Source organism: Lithobates pipiens, unplaced genomic scaffold (genome assembly GCF_037356315.1).
Source record: "Lithobates pipiens isolate NorthernLeopardFrog02 unplaced genomic scaffold, aLitPip1_a1.2 Scaffold_16, whole genome shotgun sequence".
Lineage (NCBI taxonomy): Eukaryota > Metazoa > Chordata > Amphibia > Anura > Ranidae > Lithobates > Lithobates pipiens.
In genome coordinates, this window is record NW_027507748.1 from 60,852,653 (window position 1) to 60,873,356 (window position 20,704).

General features: G+C 43.5%; 1 protein-coding gene across 3 annotated transcripts in view; it reads right to left on the minus strand.

The window, feature by feature from the left end:
• LOC143981833 (interferon alpha/beta receptor 2-like) overlaps positions 1 to 20,704 on the minus strand; it is a 97,216-nt gene that overhangs the window by 38,737 nt on the left and 37,775 nt on the right. For 2 of the 3 annotated variants that reach the window (XM_077479962.1, XM_077479960.1), the window contains exon 3: positions 1,717 to 1,843. In XM_077479962.1, coding sequence (XP_077336088.1) covers positions 1,717 to 1,843 — 127 coding nt within the window. Of the gene's footprint in view, positions 1 to 1,716; positions 1,844 to 12,753; positions 12,874 to 20,704 lie in introns of all 3 variants that reach the window. The other variant, XM_077479961.1, reaches the window with a different exon arrangement.

Here is a 20,704-nt window from a genome sequence, read left to right on the forward strand (position 1 = left end):
GCCTCTCCTTTTTTAGGACCAGAATAAATAAGATATCAGTCTTACGAATCTGAGCAGTTTCCTTTAAATTGATTTTTATTGCTCTCACTACATCAAGACAATGTAGTGATTTTTTCTTCCCTGGAACAAGGTTTTGGGAAAAAACGATGGCAGAAGAATATCTTAATTCAGATGAAAGCCTGAAAACAACTTTTGGCAAAAAGCCTGGATGAGGGCGTAACACCACTCTATCCTCATGAATAATCAAATATGACTCTTTACAAGAAAGAGCAGCCAATTCTGAAACCCTCCTTGCTGAGGATACAGCAACCAAAAATATCAGCTTCCTAGTCAGAAGGACTAATGCCCCATACACACGGTCGGACATTACGACCACAAAATCCGGATTTTTTCAGACGGATTTTGGCCGAAACTTGTCTTCCATACACACGGTCGCACAAAGTTGACGAAAAATCCGATAGTTCGGAACGAAGTGATGTACAAAATGTACGACGGGACTACGTAGAGGCCAATAGCTTTCGTCTCCAAAATTTTTCTGAGCATGCATGCCACTTTGTGCATCAGAATTCTCTACACACGATCGGAAAAAGGAGCGGCAGGATGGATCCGGTTGTGGAGGCTTTTTAAATCCAGCATGGATCCCTCCTGGAGCTCTGCAGAGCACATCTTCAGTCGTGCCAACACCTTTAGACACTGGCGAAAAAACTGTGGTACTCCTGGAAGGAGGAGGGATTATATAGGGGAGTCAACTTCCTGTATTGGGTTTGCCAGTGTTAACACCTGAAGGTAGCTATAACCCACTAAGTAAATTAAGCCTCATATGTACGATAAAGAAATTTATTTTTTAAACCTCAATACAGTCTCTGCATTAATGTAGAATAAAAACTGTCTGCCCCCCCCCCCCCCCACAACTTACCCAACTCCTGTATTGATTCAGTGTTGTGTCTGGTTACAGGTCTGATCCTGATACAGTGGGAGCCATTGGCTCCTGCTGCTCTCAATCAAATCAAGTGTGTAGGGGTGGGGCCAAGCTGCATTATATGTCATTATCATTGCACAGAGTAGGCAAGTTTCAGATTATTTGTATTAAAAAAAAAAAAACACTTTACAACCACTTAAAAGTTAAAATGTGCTTTCCCTAGCATCTGAGGTTAGATACTCCTCTCTGTTGCCTCCTTGCTTTCCTTCAGAAGCACGCAAAATAAAGCAAAGTGGACTATAACATTGTATACAAACGAATACAACTTGGCCCTATGCTTTACATCAATAGACCTGCAATACATCATTTATAATGCATCTCTACAAAAAGGAATAACCTTATCAGCAATATGAAACACTATGAAACAACATTTTAAGACACAAACAAGAGTACACATCAGGGTGGTGCATTTCACATAAATAAACCACAACAGGATATCTACATAGATGACAGCAATTTTTTTTTATAATATACATACAGTACATCAAAATATACATATGTACATGTATCCACAAGATCCCATGTTTTATTGTGTGTATACATACAAACCAATTACCCAGTTAATCTGCTATACATCACCGGGCACAGAGGCTGCTAGAGCGGGTAATGAGGGCAAGCGTGATTTTGTCCTCACTTCCTGTGACAGTTGCCTGGCTGTTAGTTGAAATACAAGGGAACTGTTTTATTATGTGTTCTACAATGTATACTCAAATGAATCCGGTTCATCACATACATACCCATCCTTCTGATACTCCACTTTGTAGTAGATAACCGATTCATTGTTAGGGTCATCCCAGGTCAGGATGTGCTCAAAGTTTTTAGAAACAAGTGTGAGATTTGTTGGAGGCTGCAGAATAGCTGAGACTGAGACAAAAAGGGGAGAAAAAAACACAAAAAACGAAGTGTTAAAACTTAGGAATTGTATTTATCTAGAAACATTTATATCAGTGCTTGGTTAACCACATAACCAAGTTAAAAACTTTTTTTTGCTAGAAAATTACTTAGAACCCCCAAACAATATACTTTTCTTTCCCTAACACCCTAGAGAATAAAATGGCGGTCGTTGCAATACTTTGACACACCGTATTTGCTCAGCGGTCTTACAAGTGCACCTTTTAAAAAAAAAAAAAATCACTTTTTTTAATTAAAAAATAAAACAGTAAAGTTAGCCCAAATATTTTTTTAATTGCGAAAGACAATGTTAAACCGAGTAAATTGATACCCAACATGACACGCTTCAAATATTGCATCCGCTCCTGGAATGGCAACAAACTTTTACCCTTAAAAAAAAAATCTATACAGGTTGCACGTTTTGAGTTACAGAGAAACACTGTTTTCATATGCAGGCGCTACTCACGTATGCGTTCGCTTCTGCTCGCAAGCGCGGTTCAATTTTTTTTTTTTACCAATTTTACCTTTTATTTTTACACGGTTTTAAAAAAAAAAAAATAAAAAAAAAAAAAAAAATGGCGTCACTTTTATAAGGAATGTAAACATCCCTTGTAATAGGAAAAAAAATAAAAATAAAAAGCATGGCAGGACCTCTTAAATCTGAGTTCAAAAAGACCTCATATCTCATTTACACTAAAATACAAAAAAAAAAAAAAAAAAAAAAGGCCCTTTAAGAGCTATGGGCCACAGAGACCACTTATCTTGAATCAGACCGCCCATCGAAGAAGAGGATACCAGCTAGCTACTCCCATAATTATGTTCCTCTTCAAAGTACTGATGTATAATGACGGTGGGAAGTGGTTAAGTCCTTCACATCTAAGGCCCTTTTCACATAGGTGCCTCGGTGAAGCAGGATCTGATTGATAAGCAGGAAATCTCTCCGCTGATCCCCGCTGAGCAGGCGAATGACAGCTCCGTGTCTGTTCTGCATAGCCTTGCTGTTCTCTATAGGGCTGTCAGATGGAAACAGACCGCCTGTCCGTTATCCATCCAATCCGATCCGCCAGACGGATGGGGGAATAGCAGCCTGTTTTTGGCAGATAGCATCAGATTGGATGGTGGTTGGATGTCATTGGACATGTATCAGCTGACACCTACCGCTCCATAGAAGACACTTAAGGGTTCAATCAGGTCCGCCTGAAAAACAGACAGGTGGACCTGATCAGATCACCCACATGAAAGCGGCCTAAACAAATGTTAACGCCTCCGCACAATTTTGCAACTTTGACATGCGTTAGTAAAACCGTACATATCACCACAACTACTTTGTGCATGCAGATGTATTATACCAGTCTTTTTTTCAGGACAAAACTGGGTTTGTACTTTTAGTGCAGCCTAGAAACCATGCACATTTTGCTGCTTTTTTTATCCCACCTAAAACAAACTAATAAAAAAATAAAAAAATAAAAATACTAGCCCAAACTCTAACCCCGGAGAATTGCTCTACTCCATTCAGAGAGAAAACATGGGGGCGAGCTTCTCAGTGACTGACCACCATGATAGCCAACCAGAGGCTATCACAGCAATCAGGTGACCCGGAATTGGGAGTTATAGTCTCGATTGTTTGTACAGGGCTCGGGGGTCTTGCGGAGACACTGGTTTCTATGCTGTGCAGAGACAAATACGCAAATATGCGGCACCACGAAAAAAAGCCCAGTCCAGAGAGGCCGCATATTTGCGTATGCACAGCACCAGGGGGTTAAAGAGCTCACACTCTAATGCAGTGCTCGACAAAACCCGGGCGCCAGGTCGCATTTGTGACTAGAATCAGCGACCTGGCGCAGCACAGCTGGGGGTATCCTGTCTCCTTGGTCCCCCGGGGTGATCGCGTCGGGCCGCGCCGCAGTCGGCCAGTAATTGAGCCCCCGGCTTTGAGGTCTTCTGTGATCCTATGGTTCCTTCTGGAATCTGGCGCCCTCTTGTGGTGGCCGTTGGAATTACAACCAACAATGCTAATGGAGTTTGCCTGCCAGTCTTTCTCCTTCCCTTTACTTAGAACCCCTAAACAAATATATATAAAAAAATGTTTCATTTATTCTAACACCCTAGAGAATAAAATGGTGGTCGTTGCAATACTGTCTGTCACATCGTATTTGCACAGTGGACTTACAAGCGCACTTTTTTTTGGGAAAAATAATAGATAAGTTAGCCCAATTTTTTTTTTTAGATTGTGAAAGATAATGTTACGCCGAGTAAATCGATACCCAACATGTCACGCCAAACTTTTACCCTTTTACCCTTTAAAATCTCCATAGGCGACGTTTAAAAAATTCTACAGGTTGCACGTTTTGAGTTACAGAGGAGGTCTGGGGCTAGAATTATTGCTCTCTCTCTACCGATCGCAGCGATATCTCACATGTGTGGTTTGAACACCGCTTTCATATATGCGTTCGCTTCTGCACACAAGCTTGGCGGGACAGGGCTTATTTTAACTTATTTTTATTTTTTTTCACTGTTCTTTAAAAAAAAAAATATATAATGTGTGTCACTTTTATTCCTATTACAAGGAATGTAAAAATCCCTTGTAATAGAAAAAAGCATGACAGGTCCTCTTATATATGAGGAATGAAAAAAAAGGGAAAAAACTGCGCTACGGAATACAAATGGTATTGAACGGAAGCTGCAATTCAAATGTACACCAAGAATACACCAAACAGAAATAGAAAAAAGAAAGAACTGCGCTAACCACGAATACCCAAAGTGAGTAGGGTATGTATATGTGCCAGACCCACGATATGGGTCTTAGTATCTTAATGTCTCTAAGACCACCTCCAAAATATAGTGCAAACCATATACAAATAAGTGCAATTAAATACAAAAACAAACCATAAATGCGTGTCAATAGTGTGAATTCCCCAAGCACAATATGAGTATATCAAACTCAGTGCATATACCTCTAAAAAATAAAAAATAGAATAGAATATGAAAAAAATGTTTGCAATTTTTTACATAAATGAACTATCAGGAAAAAAGATTGTATTTAGAGACACTCTATATAATGTCCATATAGTCATATATCAAAAAAAATAATAATAATAGAATGTCCATATGGTAAACGAACACCAGTGAAGTAAAACTTCAAGTGGAGTACAGCAGTGAAGAACAAACTTCAAACAGCTGAGTTATAAGTACACAAATTAAAAATCTTCTCCAAAGATGTAATGTGCTTTTCCCATCACCGAATGAGTGAATTGGCTCCTTACCAGATCCAAGCGACCCCCCCGTTACAGAGGGTCACCACAGGCGACAACAGTCAAAGGATATCCGGATAGCGATTCCTCCTCAAGCGATCCTGAGTCTTTCACGCGATAGGGTTATGGCTGTTATTCCACATATCACTCCCAACTCAACGTGGTATCACATAGGGAAAAACATAGGCTCCAGATAGTGTAAAACCAAATGACTTTAATTTGCAAAAACGAACGTATACACTTACATAAGACTTTAAAAGCAGGTTCAAAACAGAAGCGTGCACCGGCCGGATGCACGCCAACGCAGAGACCGACCCGTCCTTCCTGGTCCAAAAAGAACGAACACGACTGGGGTGACGTCGACACGTTCGCACCGCCCTACGCGTTTCGTAATAATTTACGTCGTCCAGGGGCACGGGCGGCGTGCGACGTCACCCCTTTTATAACCATCAACTTAACCAAGCCTCGCTTTGGGTCAACGGCCATCTTAGATATCACTTAAGCATTAGGAATCAATGACCATAGGCCAAGCCTCACTATCAATCACGAACGTCAGATGTGCGTATCCGCAACGAACGTCCTATGATTGTGGACCATACCTCGTTTCCATACGAACGTCATATGGTCATAAACCAAGCCTCACTTCCAGGTAATAACCCTATTGGAAGAGAGACGTGGCAAATGCCCTCATTTTAAAATACCCTTCCTATGTCCAGAAACAGGGCATAGTGTAGGTCAAAAAGGAGGGTAAACTAAAATAAAAAATCAATAAAATGAAGAATAATAATAAATTGTAATAAAATAAAACAAAAATAAAATGAAGTAAAATATCACAAATTGGTATAGAGATACACCAAAAATTATGCGTTTCTTGATGTATTTATATGTCCATCAGATTCAGTTAAGAACTGGGGCTACTGTAAACATGCATTTCAAATACCTTACTGACTCGCGTATTCCCCAGGGATTAGCCTAGGGCATCCCAAACAAATATCAAGGAATGCAATTAAACGTGAATCCCCACATCTAGAGGGCCGCCAAACCCAAAGCCAGGCCTGCCATCCAAAAGGGGCCAGAAAAGGAGAAAAACAAGGATATGTTCTACAATAATATGTACCAAAATAAACAGCAAGAAAAAAATACAGTAGAATGGTATTTCACAGTAACTGATACAAGAACCGTGGTAGAGAAGCATTACATCAAACAGGTCACCTCAAGAGTTATTAATAAAGGCATTTACATCGGTGTCCACATTAAGGCCAAACGGAACATATGTTTTTAATTTATGGGTCCAGGCCATTTCGAGCTTGGATATTTCCCTAACCAAGGACCCTCCCCTCCAGTGGGGCCTATATTTGTCTAAACCGACAAATAGGGTGCCTGATGGGTCTCTCTTATGTGTCTGGTCATAGTGTCTGGACACAGGGTGTTTGTCAAACCCACGTCTGATGTTGCCTATATGTTCGTTCAACCTGACGCGGAGTGCCCTCTTGGTCCGCCCTATATACTGGAGGCCACAAGGGCACTGTAAAAGGTAAACCACAGCCTCCGAGGAGCAAGTAATGAAAGACTCTATTTCGTATGTTCTAGAGGTGCTTGAGGATGCAATGCTAGAAATCTTAGAGCCCCTATGTGAATTCAGGGTACAAACCTGACAGTTCTTGCATTTATAGTAACCGATTAAGTTTTGAAAGAAACATCTATTGGCCCTAGGCGGGTCTTGTACACTGGGGGCAATCTTGTTTCCCAGTGAAGAGGCCCCTTTAAAAATTATTTGGGGTTTAACAGGTAGAATTGGGTTCAAAACATGGTCACTAGTGAGTAAGTGCCAATGTTTTTGAATCAAATTTCTTACACCGCGATGTTGGACTGAGAAAGTCGTGACAAACGGTACACCACCCTGTATGTTAGCCCTAGCACTTGGTCTGTCTGCCAGTAGTGAAGATCTATCTCTAGTCCGGGCAGTCTTCATGGTTGCATCAAGGGAAACAGGATCGTATCCCTTTTCCAGAAATCTGCCTGCCAAAATCGCTGCCTGTTCATCATATTTTGCAATGTCCGAACAGTTCCGTCTGAGGCGTAAAAATTGCCCCAGGGGAACAGCTTTTAGCCAAGGTTGAAAGTGGCAACTGTCGGTAGGGATGTACGAGTTCCTATCGGTGGATTTAAAATATGTAGATGTGATGAACTCATCTCCAACCCTCCTGATGTTAAGATCAAGGAAATTGACCTCATCCTGGCTGGCCTCAAAGCTAAATTTGATCCCTCTATTGTTTTCATTTAAACTAGCCATGAACGACCGCAAATCTGGCTCTGTTCCTTCCCAAAGGAGGAGGACATCATCGATATACCTCGCCCACAGGACTATCTCAGACCTTCTAGGGGCATCAATGATGTCCTCCTCCCATTTGGCCATGAAAAGGTTGGCCAAGCTGGGGGAATATTTTGCCCCCATGGCCACACCCTGTCCTGGCGGTAAAATTGCTGGTCGAACCAGAAATAGTTGTGTCCGGCCGCATATTCCAGAAGTTCTATTAGGAAATCAATCTGAGGTGAAGGAAGACCCGACCCCCTCTCTAGGAATAGTCTCACTGCCTCCACTCCTAAGGAGTGGGGGATGATGGTGTATAATGAATTAACATCTGCCGTGACCAACCAAAGACCATCTCCATAAGAATCAAGCTTGCCCCCCGGGACGACCCATAGTGGTATTGACTCGGTCACGTCCCGGGTGGGCAAGTATATAGATCACTATTTGCAACCTTTGGTCCAAAAGGTCCCGTCATATGTCAAAGACACTAAACATATAATCAATCTTTTGTCCGGTATCACCCCTGGAGATGGTCTTTGGTTGGTCACGGCAGATGTTAATTCATTATACACCATCACCCCCCACTCCTTAGGAGTGGAGGCAGTGAGACTATTCCTAGAGAGGGGGGTCGGGTCTTCCTTCACCTCAGATTGATTTCCTAATAGAACTTCTGGAATATGCGGCCGGACACAACTATTTCTGGTTCGACCAGCAATTTTACCGCCAGGACAGGGTGTGGCCATGGGGGCAAAATATGCCCCCAGCTTGGCCAACCTTTTCATGGCCAAATGGGAGGAGGACATCATTGATGCCCCTAGAAGGTCTGAGATAGTCCTGTGGGCGAGGTATATCGATGATGTCCTCCTCCTTTGGGAAGGAACAGAGCCAGATTTGCGGTCGTTCATGGCTAGTTTAAATGAAAACAATAGAGGGATCAAATTTAGCTTTGAGGCCAGCCAGGATGAGGTCAATTTCCTTGATCTTAACATCAGGAGGGTTGGAGATGAGTTCATCACATCTACATATTTTAAATCCACCGATAGGAACTCGTACATCCCTACCGACAGTTGCCACTTTCAACCTTGGCTAAAAGCTGTTCCCCTGGGGCAATTTTTACGCCTCAGACGGAACTGTTCGGACATTGCAAAATATGATGAACAGGCAGCGATTTTGGCAGGCAGATTTCTGGAAAAGGGATACGATCCTGTTTCCCTTGATGCAACCATGAAGACTGCCCGGACTAGAGATAGATCTTCACTACTGGCAGACAGACAAAGTGCTAGGGCTAACATATAGGGTGGTGTACCGTTTGTCACGACTTTCTCAGTCCAACATCGCGGTGTAAGAAATTTGATTCAAAAACATTGGCACTTACTCACTAGTGACCATGTTTTGAACCCAATTCTACCTGTTAAACCCCAAATAATTTTTAAAGGGGCCTCTTCACTGGGAAACAAGATTGCCCCCAGTGTACAAGACCCGCCTAGGGCCAATAGATGTTTCTTTCAAAACTTAATCGGTTACTATAAATGCAAGAACTGTCAGGTTTGTACCCTGAATTCACATAGGGGCTCTAAGATTTCTAGCATTGCATCCTCAAGCACCTCTAGAACATACGAAATAGAGTCTTTCATTACTTGCTCCTCGGAGGCTGTGGTTTACCTTTTACAGTGCCCTTGTGGCCTCCAGTATATAGGGCGGACCAAGAGGGCACTCCGCGTCAGGTTGAACGAACATATAGGCAACATCAGACGTGGGTTTGACAAACACCCTGTGTCCAGACACTATGACCAGACACATAAGAGAGACCCATCAGGCACCCTATTTGTCGGTTTAGACAAATATAGGCCCCACTGGAGGGGAGGGTCCTTGGTTAGGGAAATATCCAAGCTCGAAATGGCCTGGATCCATAAATTAAAAACATATGTTCCGTTTGGCCTTAATGTGGACACCGATGTAAATGCCTTTATTAATAACTCTTGAGGTGACCTGTTTGATGTAATGCTTCTCTACCACGGTTCTTGTATCAGTTACTGTGAAATACCATTCTACTGTATTTTTTTCTTGCTGTTTATTTTGGTACATATTGTAGAACATATCCTTGTTTTTCTCCTTTTCTGGCCCCTTTTGGATGGCAGGCCTGGCTTTGGGTTTGGCGGCCCTCTAGATGTGGGGATTCACGTTTAATTGCATTCCTTGATATTTGTTTGGGATGCCCTAGGCTAATCCCTGGGGAATACGCGAGTCAGTAAGGTATTTGAAATACATGTTTACAGTAGCCCCAGTTCTTAACTGAATCTGATGGACATATAAATACATCAAGAAACGCATAATTTTTGGTGTATCTCTATACCAATTTGTGATATTTTACTTCATTTTTGTTTTATTTTATTACAATTTATTATTATTCTTCATTTTATTGATTTTTTATTTTAGTTTACCCTCCTTTTTGACCTACACTATGCCCTGTTTCTGGACATAGGAAGGGTATTTTAAAATGAGGGCATTTGCCACGTCTCTTCCAATATGGTTATTACCTGGAAGTGAGGCTTGGTTTATGACCATATGACGTTCGTATGGAAACGAGGTATGGTCCACAATCATAGGACGTTCGTTGCGGATACGCACATCTGACGTTCGTGATTGATAGTGAGGCTTGGCCCATGGTCATTGATTCCTAATGCTTAAGTGATATCTAAGATGGCCGCTGACCCAAAGCGAGGCTTGGTTAAGTTGATGGTTATAAAAGGGGTGACGTCGCACGCCGCCCGTGCCCCTGGACGACGTAAATTATTACGAAACGCGTAGGGCGGTGCGAACGTGTCGACGTCACCCCAGTCGTGTTCGTTCTTTTTGGACCAGGAAGGACGGGTCGGTCTCTGCGTTGGCGTGCATCCGGCCGGTGCACGCTTCTGTTTTGAACCTGCTTTTAAAGTCTTTTATGTAAGTGTATACGTTCGTTTTTGCAAATTAAAGTCATTTGGTTTTACACTATCTGGAGCCTATGTTTTTCCCTATGTGATACCACGTTGAGTTGGGAGTGATATGTGGAATAACAGCCATAACCCTATCGCGTGAAAGACTCAGGATCGCTTGAGGAGGAATCGCTATCCGGATATCCTTTGACTGTTGTCGTCTGTGGTGACCCTCTGTAACGGGGGGTCGCTTGGATCTGGTAAGGAGCCAATTCACTCATTCGGTGATGGGAAAAGCACATTACATCTTTGGAGAAGATTTTTAATTTGTGTACTTATAACTCAGCTGTTTGAAGTTTGTTCTTCACTGCTGTACTCCACTTGAAGTTTTACTTCACTGGTGTTCGTTTACCATATGGACATTCTATTATTTTTTTTGATATATGACTATATGGACATTATATAGAGTGTCTCTAAATACAATCTTTTTTTCCTGATAGTTCATTTATGTAAAAAATTGCAAACATTTTTTTCATATTCTATTCTATTTTTTATTTTTTAGAGGTATATGCACTGAGTTTGATATACTCATATTGTGTTTGGGGAATTCACACTATTGACACGCATTTATGGTTTGTTTTTGTATTTAATTGCACTTATTTGTATATGGTTTGCACTATATTTTGGAGGTGGTCTTAGAGACATTAAGATACTAATATCGTGGGTCTGGCACATATACATACCCTACTCACTTTGGGTATTCGTGGTTAGCGCAGTTCTTTCTTTTTACTCTTATACATGAGATCTGGGGTCAGAGAGACCTCACATCTCATATTTACACTAAAATGCAATTTTAAAAAAATGTGTCATTTGAAAAAAATAAAACAAATAAAATGTCCCTCTAAGAGCTATGGGCAATGACTTGGAGACAGGTGGGGGGCTGGGGGCGCTATCTTCCCCCTCACTCGTCTCCATGTCAGGCCAGGGACAGGTCCAGATCGCCATCACGGACCTGGCTCCTAACTTTTTTAGCTGGCTCCTAGATTCCAAGCAAATTTGTCAACCCCTGCTCTAATGTCCACTTCACAGTCTTGCACACATCTAAGAGGCAATTTGACTGTAGTCCATCCAGTCTATCCAATTGTTTGCAGCCATTTACTGTTGACTGTCTCACTACCTCTGTTGGAATTTTATGCCAAGCATCAAATACCCTTTCAGTAAAATAATACTTTCTAAAGCTATTTTTTTTAACTTCCCTCCAGTTAGTTTGAGGTCATGTACTTGTGTTCTTGATTTTGGCTTCATATTGAAAAAAACTGCCCTCCTGAACCTTATTCACCCCCTTGATGTATTTAAAGGTTTCAATCATGACTCCTCTTTCCTTTCTTTCATTCCGACTGTACAGTGAGGGAAAAGTATTTGACCCACTGCTGATTTTGTATATTTGCCCACTGACAAAGAAATGATCAGTCTATAATTATTATTTTTTTAATCAGAAAAGTTTTTATTGTGTCTCAGAAAACATACAGTACAATTGCATATAGTCAAGTGTTACATCCATACAGGTTTTCTGTCTCCTCATCCCCCTCCCCCCAGTCTCCTGCATACTTGCTCTGTGTATCCCGCAGAATCCCCCCTCCTCTATCTTCAGTATCATATAATGAGAGAACCCAGAGGAGGAGCACAGCTATTCTGCTCACAGGACATGCAGGGAGAGAGGTGAGCTGAGGGAGGAACATCAGTTTGGGGTGGTAAGCTGAGCACAATACCTGGCAAAGTTTAATGCCAGGAGGGAAGTTTATGTGGAAATATGTGAAGGGTTGGAATAGCAGCGAGTGTGTGTTGGAGCCCTGAAGAGTTTGCAGCCCCCCAAGCTAACATATATCTCCTAAGCAGGAACACATCACCATCTCCCCAAGCATTCTGTCCAGATAATGTGCAGTTCATTTATGACTTTCCGTTTAACCCTGTTATCCAAACTCTGTTCAATGAAAAGTGTAAACTCACCACATAAAACACTCTATATACAAAATAACATCCCCCAATAAAGATCAGAACATGATGTTCACATTTGCATGGAAGCACAATTGAATGAATGTGGATTATTCAGAGAATTTCCGTATTATGTTTATTGAGGATCTTTTTTTCTGTACTAACCGTTAAGCTTCATACACACAATACGAAAATTGGATGAAAAATACCACTTTTGAAGCGTTCGTGCATATGGGCATATTTTTTTTTTTGGTGGGCAAGTGGATCGTGGGTGGGAGTTCCCACACTTTTTTCCCCAGGACTTGACCCCTGGGCCAGATGTTTCTTGTAGTTGGCCACCAGGTTTGCACACATCTCAGGAGGGATTTTATCCCACTCCCCTTTTCAGATCCTCTCCAAGATTCTCCTCCTTACCCAAGATTTGACGGTACATGGCCCCATCCCTTTGATGCAGTAAAGTTTTCCTGTATCCTTAGCACCTCCAGGTTTGATAGCGGGGATGGTGTTCTTGGAGTCATAGTAGAGTTTAGCTGGCTAAAATGAGAATCACAATTTTTTTTTTTTTGCTTAGAAGATAGATCATGATTCTCACGGCGTATCATCATCTTTAACATTAAAACAAAACAAACAAAAAAATTGGGCTAACTTTACTGTTTCAATCTTGTTTAAAATTCATTGAAGTGCATTCCCCCCCCCCCCCAAAAAAAATTTTAAAAAAAAAGCGTTTGAAACACCTTTGCGCAAATACATAAAATATTGCAGCAATTGACATTTCATTTCCTAGGGTCTCTGCTAAAATACTTTATATATATATAATATTTGGGGGTTCCAAGTAATTTTCTAGCAAAAACATGTTGATTTTAACTGAAGAAACAAGTGTCAGAAAACAGACTTTAACCACTTGCTTACTGGGCACTTAAACCCCCCTCAGTCCCAGACCAATTTTCAGCTTTCAGCGCTGATGCACTTTGAATGACAATTGCGCGGGCATACAACACTGTACCCAAATGAAATTTCTATCATTTTTTTCCCACAAATAGAGCTTTCTTTTGGTGGTATTTAGTTACAGCTCGGAGTTTTATTTTTTGCTAAACAAACAAAAAAAGATGCAAAAAAAAAAAAAAAAAAAAAAATCAATCATGTTTTAATAGTTTGTTATAAAATTTTGCAAACGGGTCATTTTTCTCCTTCATTGAAGTGCGCTGATAAGGCGGCACTGATAGGCTGCATTGGTGGGCACTGAAGGGCTGCATTGGTGGGCACTGATAGGCTGCATTGGTGGGCACTGATAGGCTGCATTGGTGGGCACTGATAGGCTGCACTTGTGGGCACTGATAGGCATAGTTAAGGCGGCACTAATAGGCACAGATAAGGCGGCACCGATGGGCACAGATAAGGCGGCACTGATGGGCAAAGATGGGCACAGATAAGATGGCACGGATGGGTGGCACGGATGGGCACTGATAGGTACCACAGATAGATGGGACTGATGGGCACTGATAGGTGGCACTGATAGGTGGCTCTGATAGGTGGCACTGCTGGGCACTGATGGGCGGCACTGCTGGGCACTGATGGGCGGCACTGCTGGGCACTGATGGGCGGCACTGGGGTGCAGCACCTTTGAGGCAGATTGGGTGGCACTGTGGGTGGCACTGTGGGGTGGCACTGTGGGGTGGCACTGTGGGGTGGCACTGTGGGCATTATGGGCACAGACGGGGGGCACTTACTTTTACTTTGTTATTTTTCAGGATGGCACTGCGGGAGGCAGGTGGGCACTGGCAGGTGGCATGTGGTGCCTTTCATTGCTGGCCGTGATCGGGACTGATGTCCCGATCACGGCCGCCGGTGATCGGCTTTTTTTTTTTCTGTCAGCGCGAGGAGGAATAATAGCCGATTACCGGCTCCGTTCTATCACATGATCAGCTGTCATTGGATCGACCCCTTACACGGATCGGTGATCAGGCGAGTCTCCCGGACTCGCCGATCACAGAGCGCGCCGCGCGCGCCCCTCAGGGGGCGCGCAGGCCGCTCGTAACCAGGACGACGTCAATAGACGTAGTCCTGGAAATCTAGGTCCGCGCTAATGCCGTCATTCGGCAATAGCGCGGTACCCAAGTGGTTAAGGCTGCTTTCACACTGGGGCGGTATTCAGGCGTTACAGCGCTAAAAATAGCACCTGTGTAGCGCCTGAAAAAAACCGGCCCCTTTCACTCCAGTGTGAAAGCCGGAGGGCTTTCACACTGGAGCGATGCGCTGGCAGGACGGTGAAAAAAGTCCTGCTAGCCGCATCTTTGGAGCGGTGAAGGAGCGGTGTATTCACCGCTCCTACCCATTGAAATCAATGGGACAGTGCGGCAATACCGCCGGCAAAGCGCCGCTGCAGCGGCGCTTTGCGGGCGGGTTTAACCCTTTTTCGGCCGCTAGCGGGGGTTAAAACCACCCTGCTAGCGCCCGCAGACCGCCGCTAAAAATAGCCGCGCTTTACCGCCGACGCCCGCACCACCCCAGTGTGAAAGCAGCCTTAGTGGTTAAACTTCCTGCATTTACACTTGTTTAAAAACTTGACAGACTGCCTGGATTTTTTTTTTTCACACAGAAGTTTACATCCCTTTGATCTAAGGATGAAGTTAGTTACAATGTTTCAAGTTTAAAACTTGTCAGACTGTGGGATGTTTTCTTTTGACAGCTGAGTGAGCAGATAAGTCTCTCCACTTGTTATATGAAAAAATCTGCAAACTCTGCAACAGAGATTGTGGGGGGGGGGGGGGCATTGTGCATGCCGTATTGATTCGATGCTCATGTAAGTGTGCTACTTTTTGCTCTTATTAAACTTCCAAACAGTGTTACACTATGTTGGTTTCCTCTTCTTCCCTCGAGCCACTGATTTTTTTTGGGATCATGGAATAAGATGTGTGCATGTGAATACTGCTTTTCATTACGGTGAGCTGACCCATTAAAAGGAGGAGTATTCTGAGGCGATTGAGGATATATTTACAACACTTTCATTAAGCTTCCATCTGGTAAGCGCACTCACTATAAGGTGACGGGCACTTGTGCGCATTTCGAGTGTGTGTAACCACCGTGGTGTTCTTGCATAGGATCGCAATTGTTGATTATCTATGGACTTTTTCATGAACTCTTTAATTATGGATTCATAGTCATTTTTTTATAAGTTTTTGAATATATTAATTATTTATAATTTTTATTATATTTTTTTATATATTTTGTATTTTGGGTAGTTAATGTATAGGTTATTTTTTTATTTTTATTGGCGCAGCTTTCTGCATTTCCTTATTGCTGTTAGGTGTGTGCATCTCACTTATTGCTGCTGCCTTCTTTATAGATTAATTTTATTTTTTGTTTGTGTTGTTTCACTCAAGCGCAGTTTATTTTTCCTTTATACCATGTAACTTGTTTTTTGGTTTGTCTATGCTGTTTTGCATACTTGTGTAGTATTTTTCTATGTTCTTTTAGTACCAGTCATCATACGATCAAATGTTTTTATGTACATTATACTTTCTGAAAGTATATGTGTGTTTGTTGCCTACAAAGTCCCAGCGAAGGGGGATTCCTTTTTCTTGATGTGGGGGTCCCCCCCCCCCAAAATCCATGCCAACATTTTTTTTAGGGTCTGGTATGCTCTTTGAGGGGGAACCCATGCCGGTTTTTTATTTTAACATTTTGCATAGAGTTCCCCCTAAAGATTCATACCAGACAGTGCCTGGTATTGTCAGGGATCAAAAGTCGGATCCCTGTTCATTGAATTTCAGGAGCATGTCAGACTTCAAGTAGCAGGGCAAAGTCAGATGCCAAGTGGTACGACTGTCATGTCGTACCAGTGTGAACCCGGCCTGAGGATAAAAGGATAAGATTATAACTAAAGCATGAGTCCTTTCAGTCACTGCAATGACAACCAACTCATATAGAGAAAAAACCCAGGGGAAAAAATAAATAAATAAAATAAAGCAACTATAACAGCTCGTATCAGCAACCATCCATGTAGTCTGTATAACAATAGACGTAAAAGTATATCAAAAGTTGATGAGAGTATCCAAGGCCGTATAGGGCTCAGTCAGCCACTTAGCCCATATTTTATCATACTTGTGGGGACAACCCCTGTTCATGTATGTATCGCTATGTAACAGTAAATGGTTAATCGTTTCCAATATGATAGTCGGGTCGGCAAAGGTTTTTTTCCAAAACAGGGCAATAGCTTTTCTGGCATAGAACAATGTAATATTAGCAAATGTCCGCTTTTCCTCTGTAGGAAGAATATCCTCTACCAAACTCAAAAGGCATACACAGACAGACACCAGCAAAGGGGCAGATATAAATGGAATTTAACAAAGCTACCACCTCAGCCCCAAAACCTACTATATGCCGACAGGTGCAGAAGGTGTGTGTGTGAAGTCCCCCGGAGCCACACCACCAGCAATCGGGAGAGCATGTAGGATTCATTTTACCAATTGTTTTCGGACAAGATTGGCAAGTGTAGTTCTGGGCCGATTCCTCACCATTCTCATGATCATTGAAACTCCACGGGAGGTGAGATCTTGCATGGAGCCCCAAACCGAGGGAGATTGACAGCTATCTTGTGTTGCTTCCATTTGCGAATAATCACAGCAACTGTTGTCACCCGCTCTCCAAGCTGCTTGGCGATGGTCTTGTAGACCATTCCAGCCTTGTGTAGGTCTACAATCTTGTCCCAGACATCCTTGGACAAGTCTTTGGTCTTGGCCATGGTGGAGCGATTGGAATCTGATTGCTTCTGTTGACAGGTGACTTTTATATGGGTAACAAGCTGAGATTAGGAGCACTCCCTTTTTACACCTTTAAATAGCTTGTATTGTAAGCATTTCAATTGTTGTGAACAAGCACTGTTCTTTTCGTGTGAAACGTCTCAACTGATCATCACTGCAATTTTGTCTGGCTCATGACAGAAATTTCTACAGCATCTTTTGGATTCAAGTGTGCAATCAATCTTTTCTTCTCTTCTTGATATTGCCTACGGTCATGAGCCGGGATTAGCACCTTGGATCGGGCGTGTGCACCCTTGTTCCGTTTCCCGATAGTTTTGGCATATGAGAGGATCTTTGCTGGGATCACTGTGATGTAGGCCTGCAGTGTGTCCTCCAGTGGAATAACCCCCCTCTCCCGCCTCATTATAAGCCTTAAAAGAGGAAGTAAACCCCGATGGGTTTTACTTCTTTTTGCTCCCCGCAAGGCCTGCAAATGAAAAACATAATGGGCTAGTATGCATCACATACTAGCCTATTATACGTCATTTACCAGCAGACGAAGCCTGTGCCGCGTCCATATTCGCCCCTCTTCCTTCCGGGAACACGGACTCCGGCTCTGTGGCCGATCAATCACGGCAGATGCTGGGAGAAAAAAAGGTCACGGTGGTCCGTTTCTTCAGTGTGTATGCGCCAATGAGGCCATCGGCGCACTAAAAGTAAAATATCTCCTAAATGGCGCATGTTTAGGAGTTATTTCCACTACCTATAGGTAAGCCTTATTCTAGGTTTACCTATAGGTAAAAGTCAACAAAAAGGGTTTACAGCCACTTTGAAAGTGTGGAATCAAGAGTTCCCCAAAGGTCTTGCAATACATGAGGGAGTACCCATCTGGGCCGGTGGCCCTACTGGGTTGCATGTGAGCCAACACCTGGAGAGAGGGTCCTCCAAAGCTGCCAAGACCTCATCAGACAGCCGAGGCAACGTAGATTTTTGTAGGTACTCTCATATGGCTTTTTGTTTGAGGATTTTTCCCTTTCAGAGGTCGGGCATGGGCGATTGTAAAGAGAAGTGTAGTACTTGCGGAACTGATTCACAATCTCTTTGTGGCATGCACCTTAGCGTTGAAGTTAGGGATAAATGCTCAAGCTTGTTGAGCTCTCAAGGCCCTTGCTAGGAGTTTGCCACATTTATTGCTGTAAAATGTTTGTTTGCATTTAGCAATCACGGCCTTGGCGTGCAGCAAGGCAAGGGATCGCAACTGGCTTCTCAGTTTTGTAAGGTCCGTTAGTGCCTGGACAGCTAACGATCTTTTATGAGTGGCCTCTAGGATTTGATCTTGTCTAGAAGGTCAACAGTTTGAAGAGTTCTCGCTTTCTTAAGCCGGGAACCTATTTTGATCAAGATCCCCTAATGCAGCTCTTGTGAGCCTCCCAGACCATAAAGGGGCACTATCTGGGGCCACGTTGGAGGAGAAGAAATGTATCGTTTCCCCGGTCACTGCCTCCATGACCTCTGGGGTCTGGATCAGAGAGTGATTAAGCTTCCACAATCACTGCTTGAGGATGGGAGGCAGCAAGTTATATCCATGAAGACCGGAGCATGGTATGAGAAGGTGATGGAGCCGATCAAGGCCGATACCACCCTGGACAAGAGAGATTGGGGCATCATGTAGAGGTCAATTCTGGTGTAGGAGTCATGTTGATGCAAATAAAATGCTTAGTCCCTGTGGGTCGGGTTTAACACCCTCCAGACGTCTACCAGATGGAAAGAATAAAAATTAAGGCGTTTCAGCGCTGCATAAGAGAACTGGGGAGCACTCCTGGAAGAGTCCAGGGTCAGGTCCATGGCAAAGTTCATGTCTCCTCCCAGGATCACTGCTCCCTCTGCAAAGTCCCCTAACATAGTCAGGATGGGCTCCAGAAAAATCGATCTGATTCAAGTTAGGGAGGTAAAAGGTTCACCAAGGTGACCGTAGACTTGCCCAATGTACCGTTCACAAACAGATCCAGTCCCACTGATCTCACGCCAACCACAGGGTTGAGGTGAACACCAAGATACTCACACCCTTTGACTTAGAATCCAGGGAGCAATCATGGTAAGCCGTCAGGAAGGAGCTATCCTGGAGTCTTGGTGGTTTATTGGCACGGAACTTAGTCTCCTGCAGGAAGCACACATAAGCTTTCATATGTTTCCAGTTGGAAAGCACCATTGATCGTTTCTCTGGGGTATTTGATGGAGACGAAACAAAGAGGCTCTGGTTTACTCACGGCCATTATGAGCCAACAGGCGGGAGGAAAAAAAATAAAATAAATCTGGAGCTCCCTGCCAAAAAAGTACTACATTTTCAAATTGAGGACAATAGGAAGAAACATAAAACAGAGTGTAAGAAGTGCAATTATAAATGGCTGGAATGCCCGGCCACACCCATGCTACGGCCCGTGTTAAACGTGGCAGCACAGAACGTGGCCCGGCCTGGAGGCCTAGCCTTGTAACAGTGATAACCACAACATTGACCTGAAAAAATAAAAAATAAAAGATAAAATGAAGAAATCCCTTCTCAACAAACCAGAAGAAGAGGATTAACAGAAGGAGGGTGTGTAACCCCCCGTGAGAAACCACAGGGGAGATCTTTGCTACATCAACAGCTGGCTATTATCTATGCATTTGACTGGTATCTACCCCATTGGAGCCGGGCCACCCTGGCCATATTTTCTGGATATTTGTGTTGTTATTCTGTCTCTCACCATTAAAATAAACCTTCCATTAAAAATTATAGACTGATCATTTCTTTGTCAGTGGGCAAATGTACAAAATCAGCAGGGGATCAAATACTTTTTTCCCCTCACTGTACATATTAGGTTCATTTATATAGGTCTGCGCTCTAGTGATATAAAGATCTATATAGGATAGGGGAATCAGAACCTTTCCTCCTGCTGGTGATCCCTCTATTGATATAAAGATCTATATAGGGGAATCAGGTCCTCCTGCTAGTGACCCCTTTAGCCATCTAAAGATCTAAACAGAGTTGGGATGCACCGAATGGGTTTTTTGGTGCCGAAACCGATACTGAAAATAAAAAATACACTAGGCCGAAAACAGAAACCGAAACATATTTAAAAAAAAAAAATACTTTTATACAGGAGATGGTCAGAGACTGGGGACATGGTACAGGAGATGGTCAAACTGTACACATGGTACAAGAGATCAATGCAGCCTCACCAGTGCCCGTCAGATGCAGCCAGAGCGCCCCCCCCCCCCATTGCAGCCAGTGCGCGCCCCCCCCATTGCAGCCAGTGCGCACCCCCTCCCCCATTGCAGCCAGTGCGCGCCCCCTCCCCCATTGCAGCCAGTGCGCGCCCCCTCCCCCATTGCAGCCAGTGCGCGCCCCCTCCCCCATTGCAGCCAGTGCGCGCCCCCTCCCCCATTGCAGCCAGTGCGCGCCCCCTCCCCCATTGCAGCCAGTGCGCGCCCCCTCCCCCATTGCAGCCAGTGCGCGCCCCCTCCCCCATTGCAGCCAGTGCGTGCCCCCCCCCATTGCAGCCAGTGTGCGCCCCCCATTGCAGCCAGTGCGCGCCCCCCATTGTGCAAAAAACAAAGCTACTGCATAAAAAAAAAAAAAAAAACCC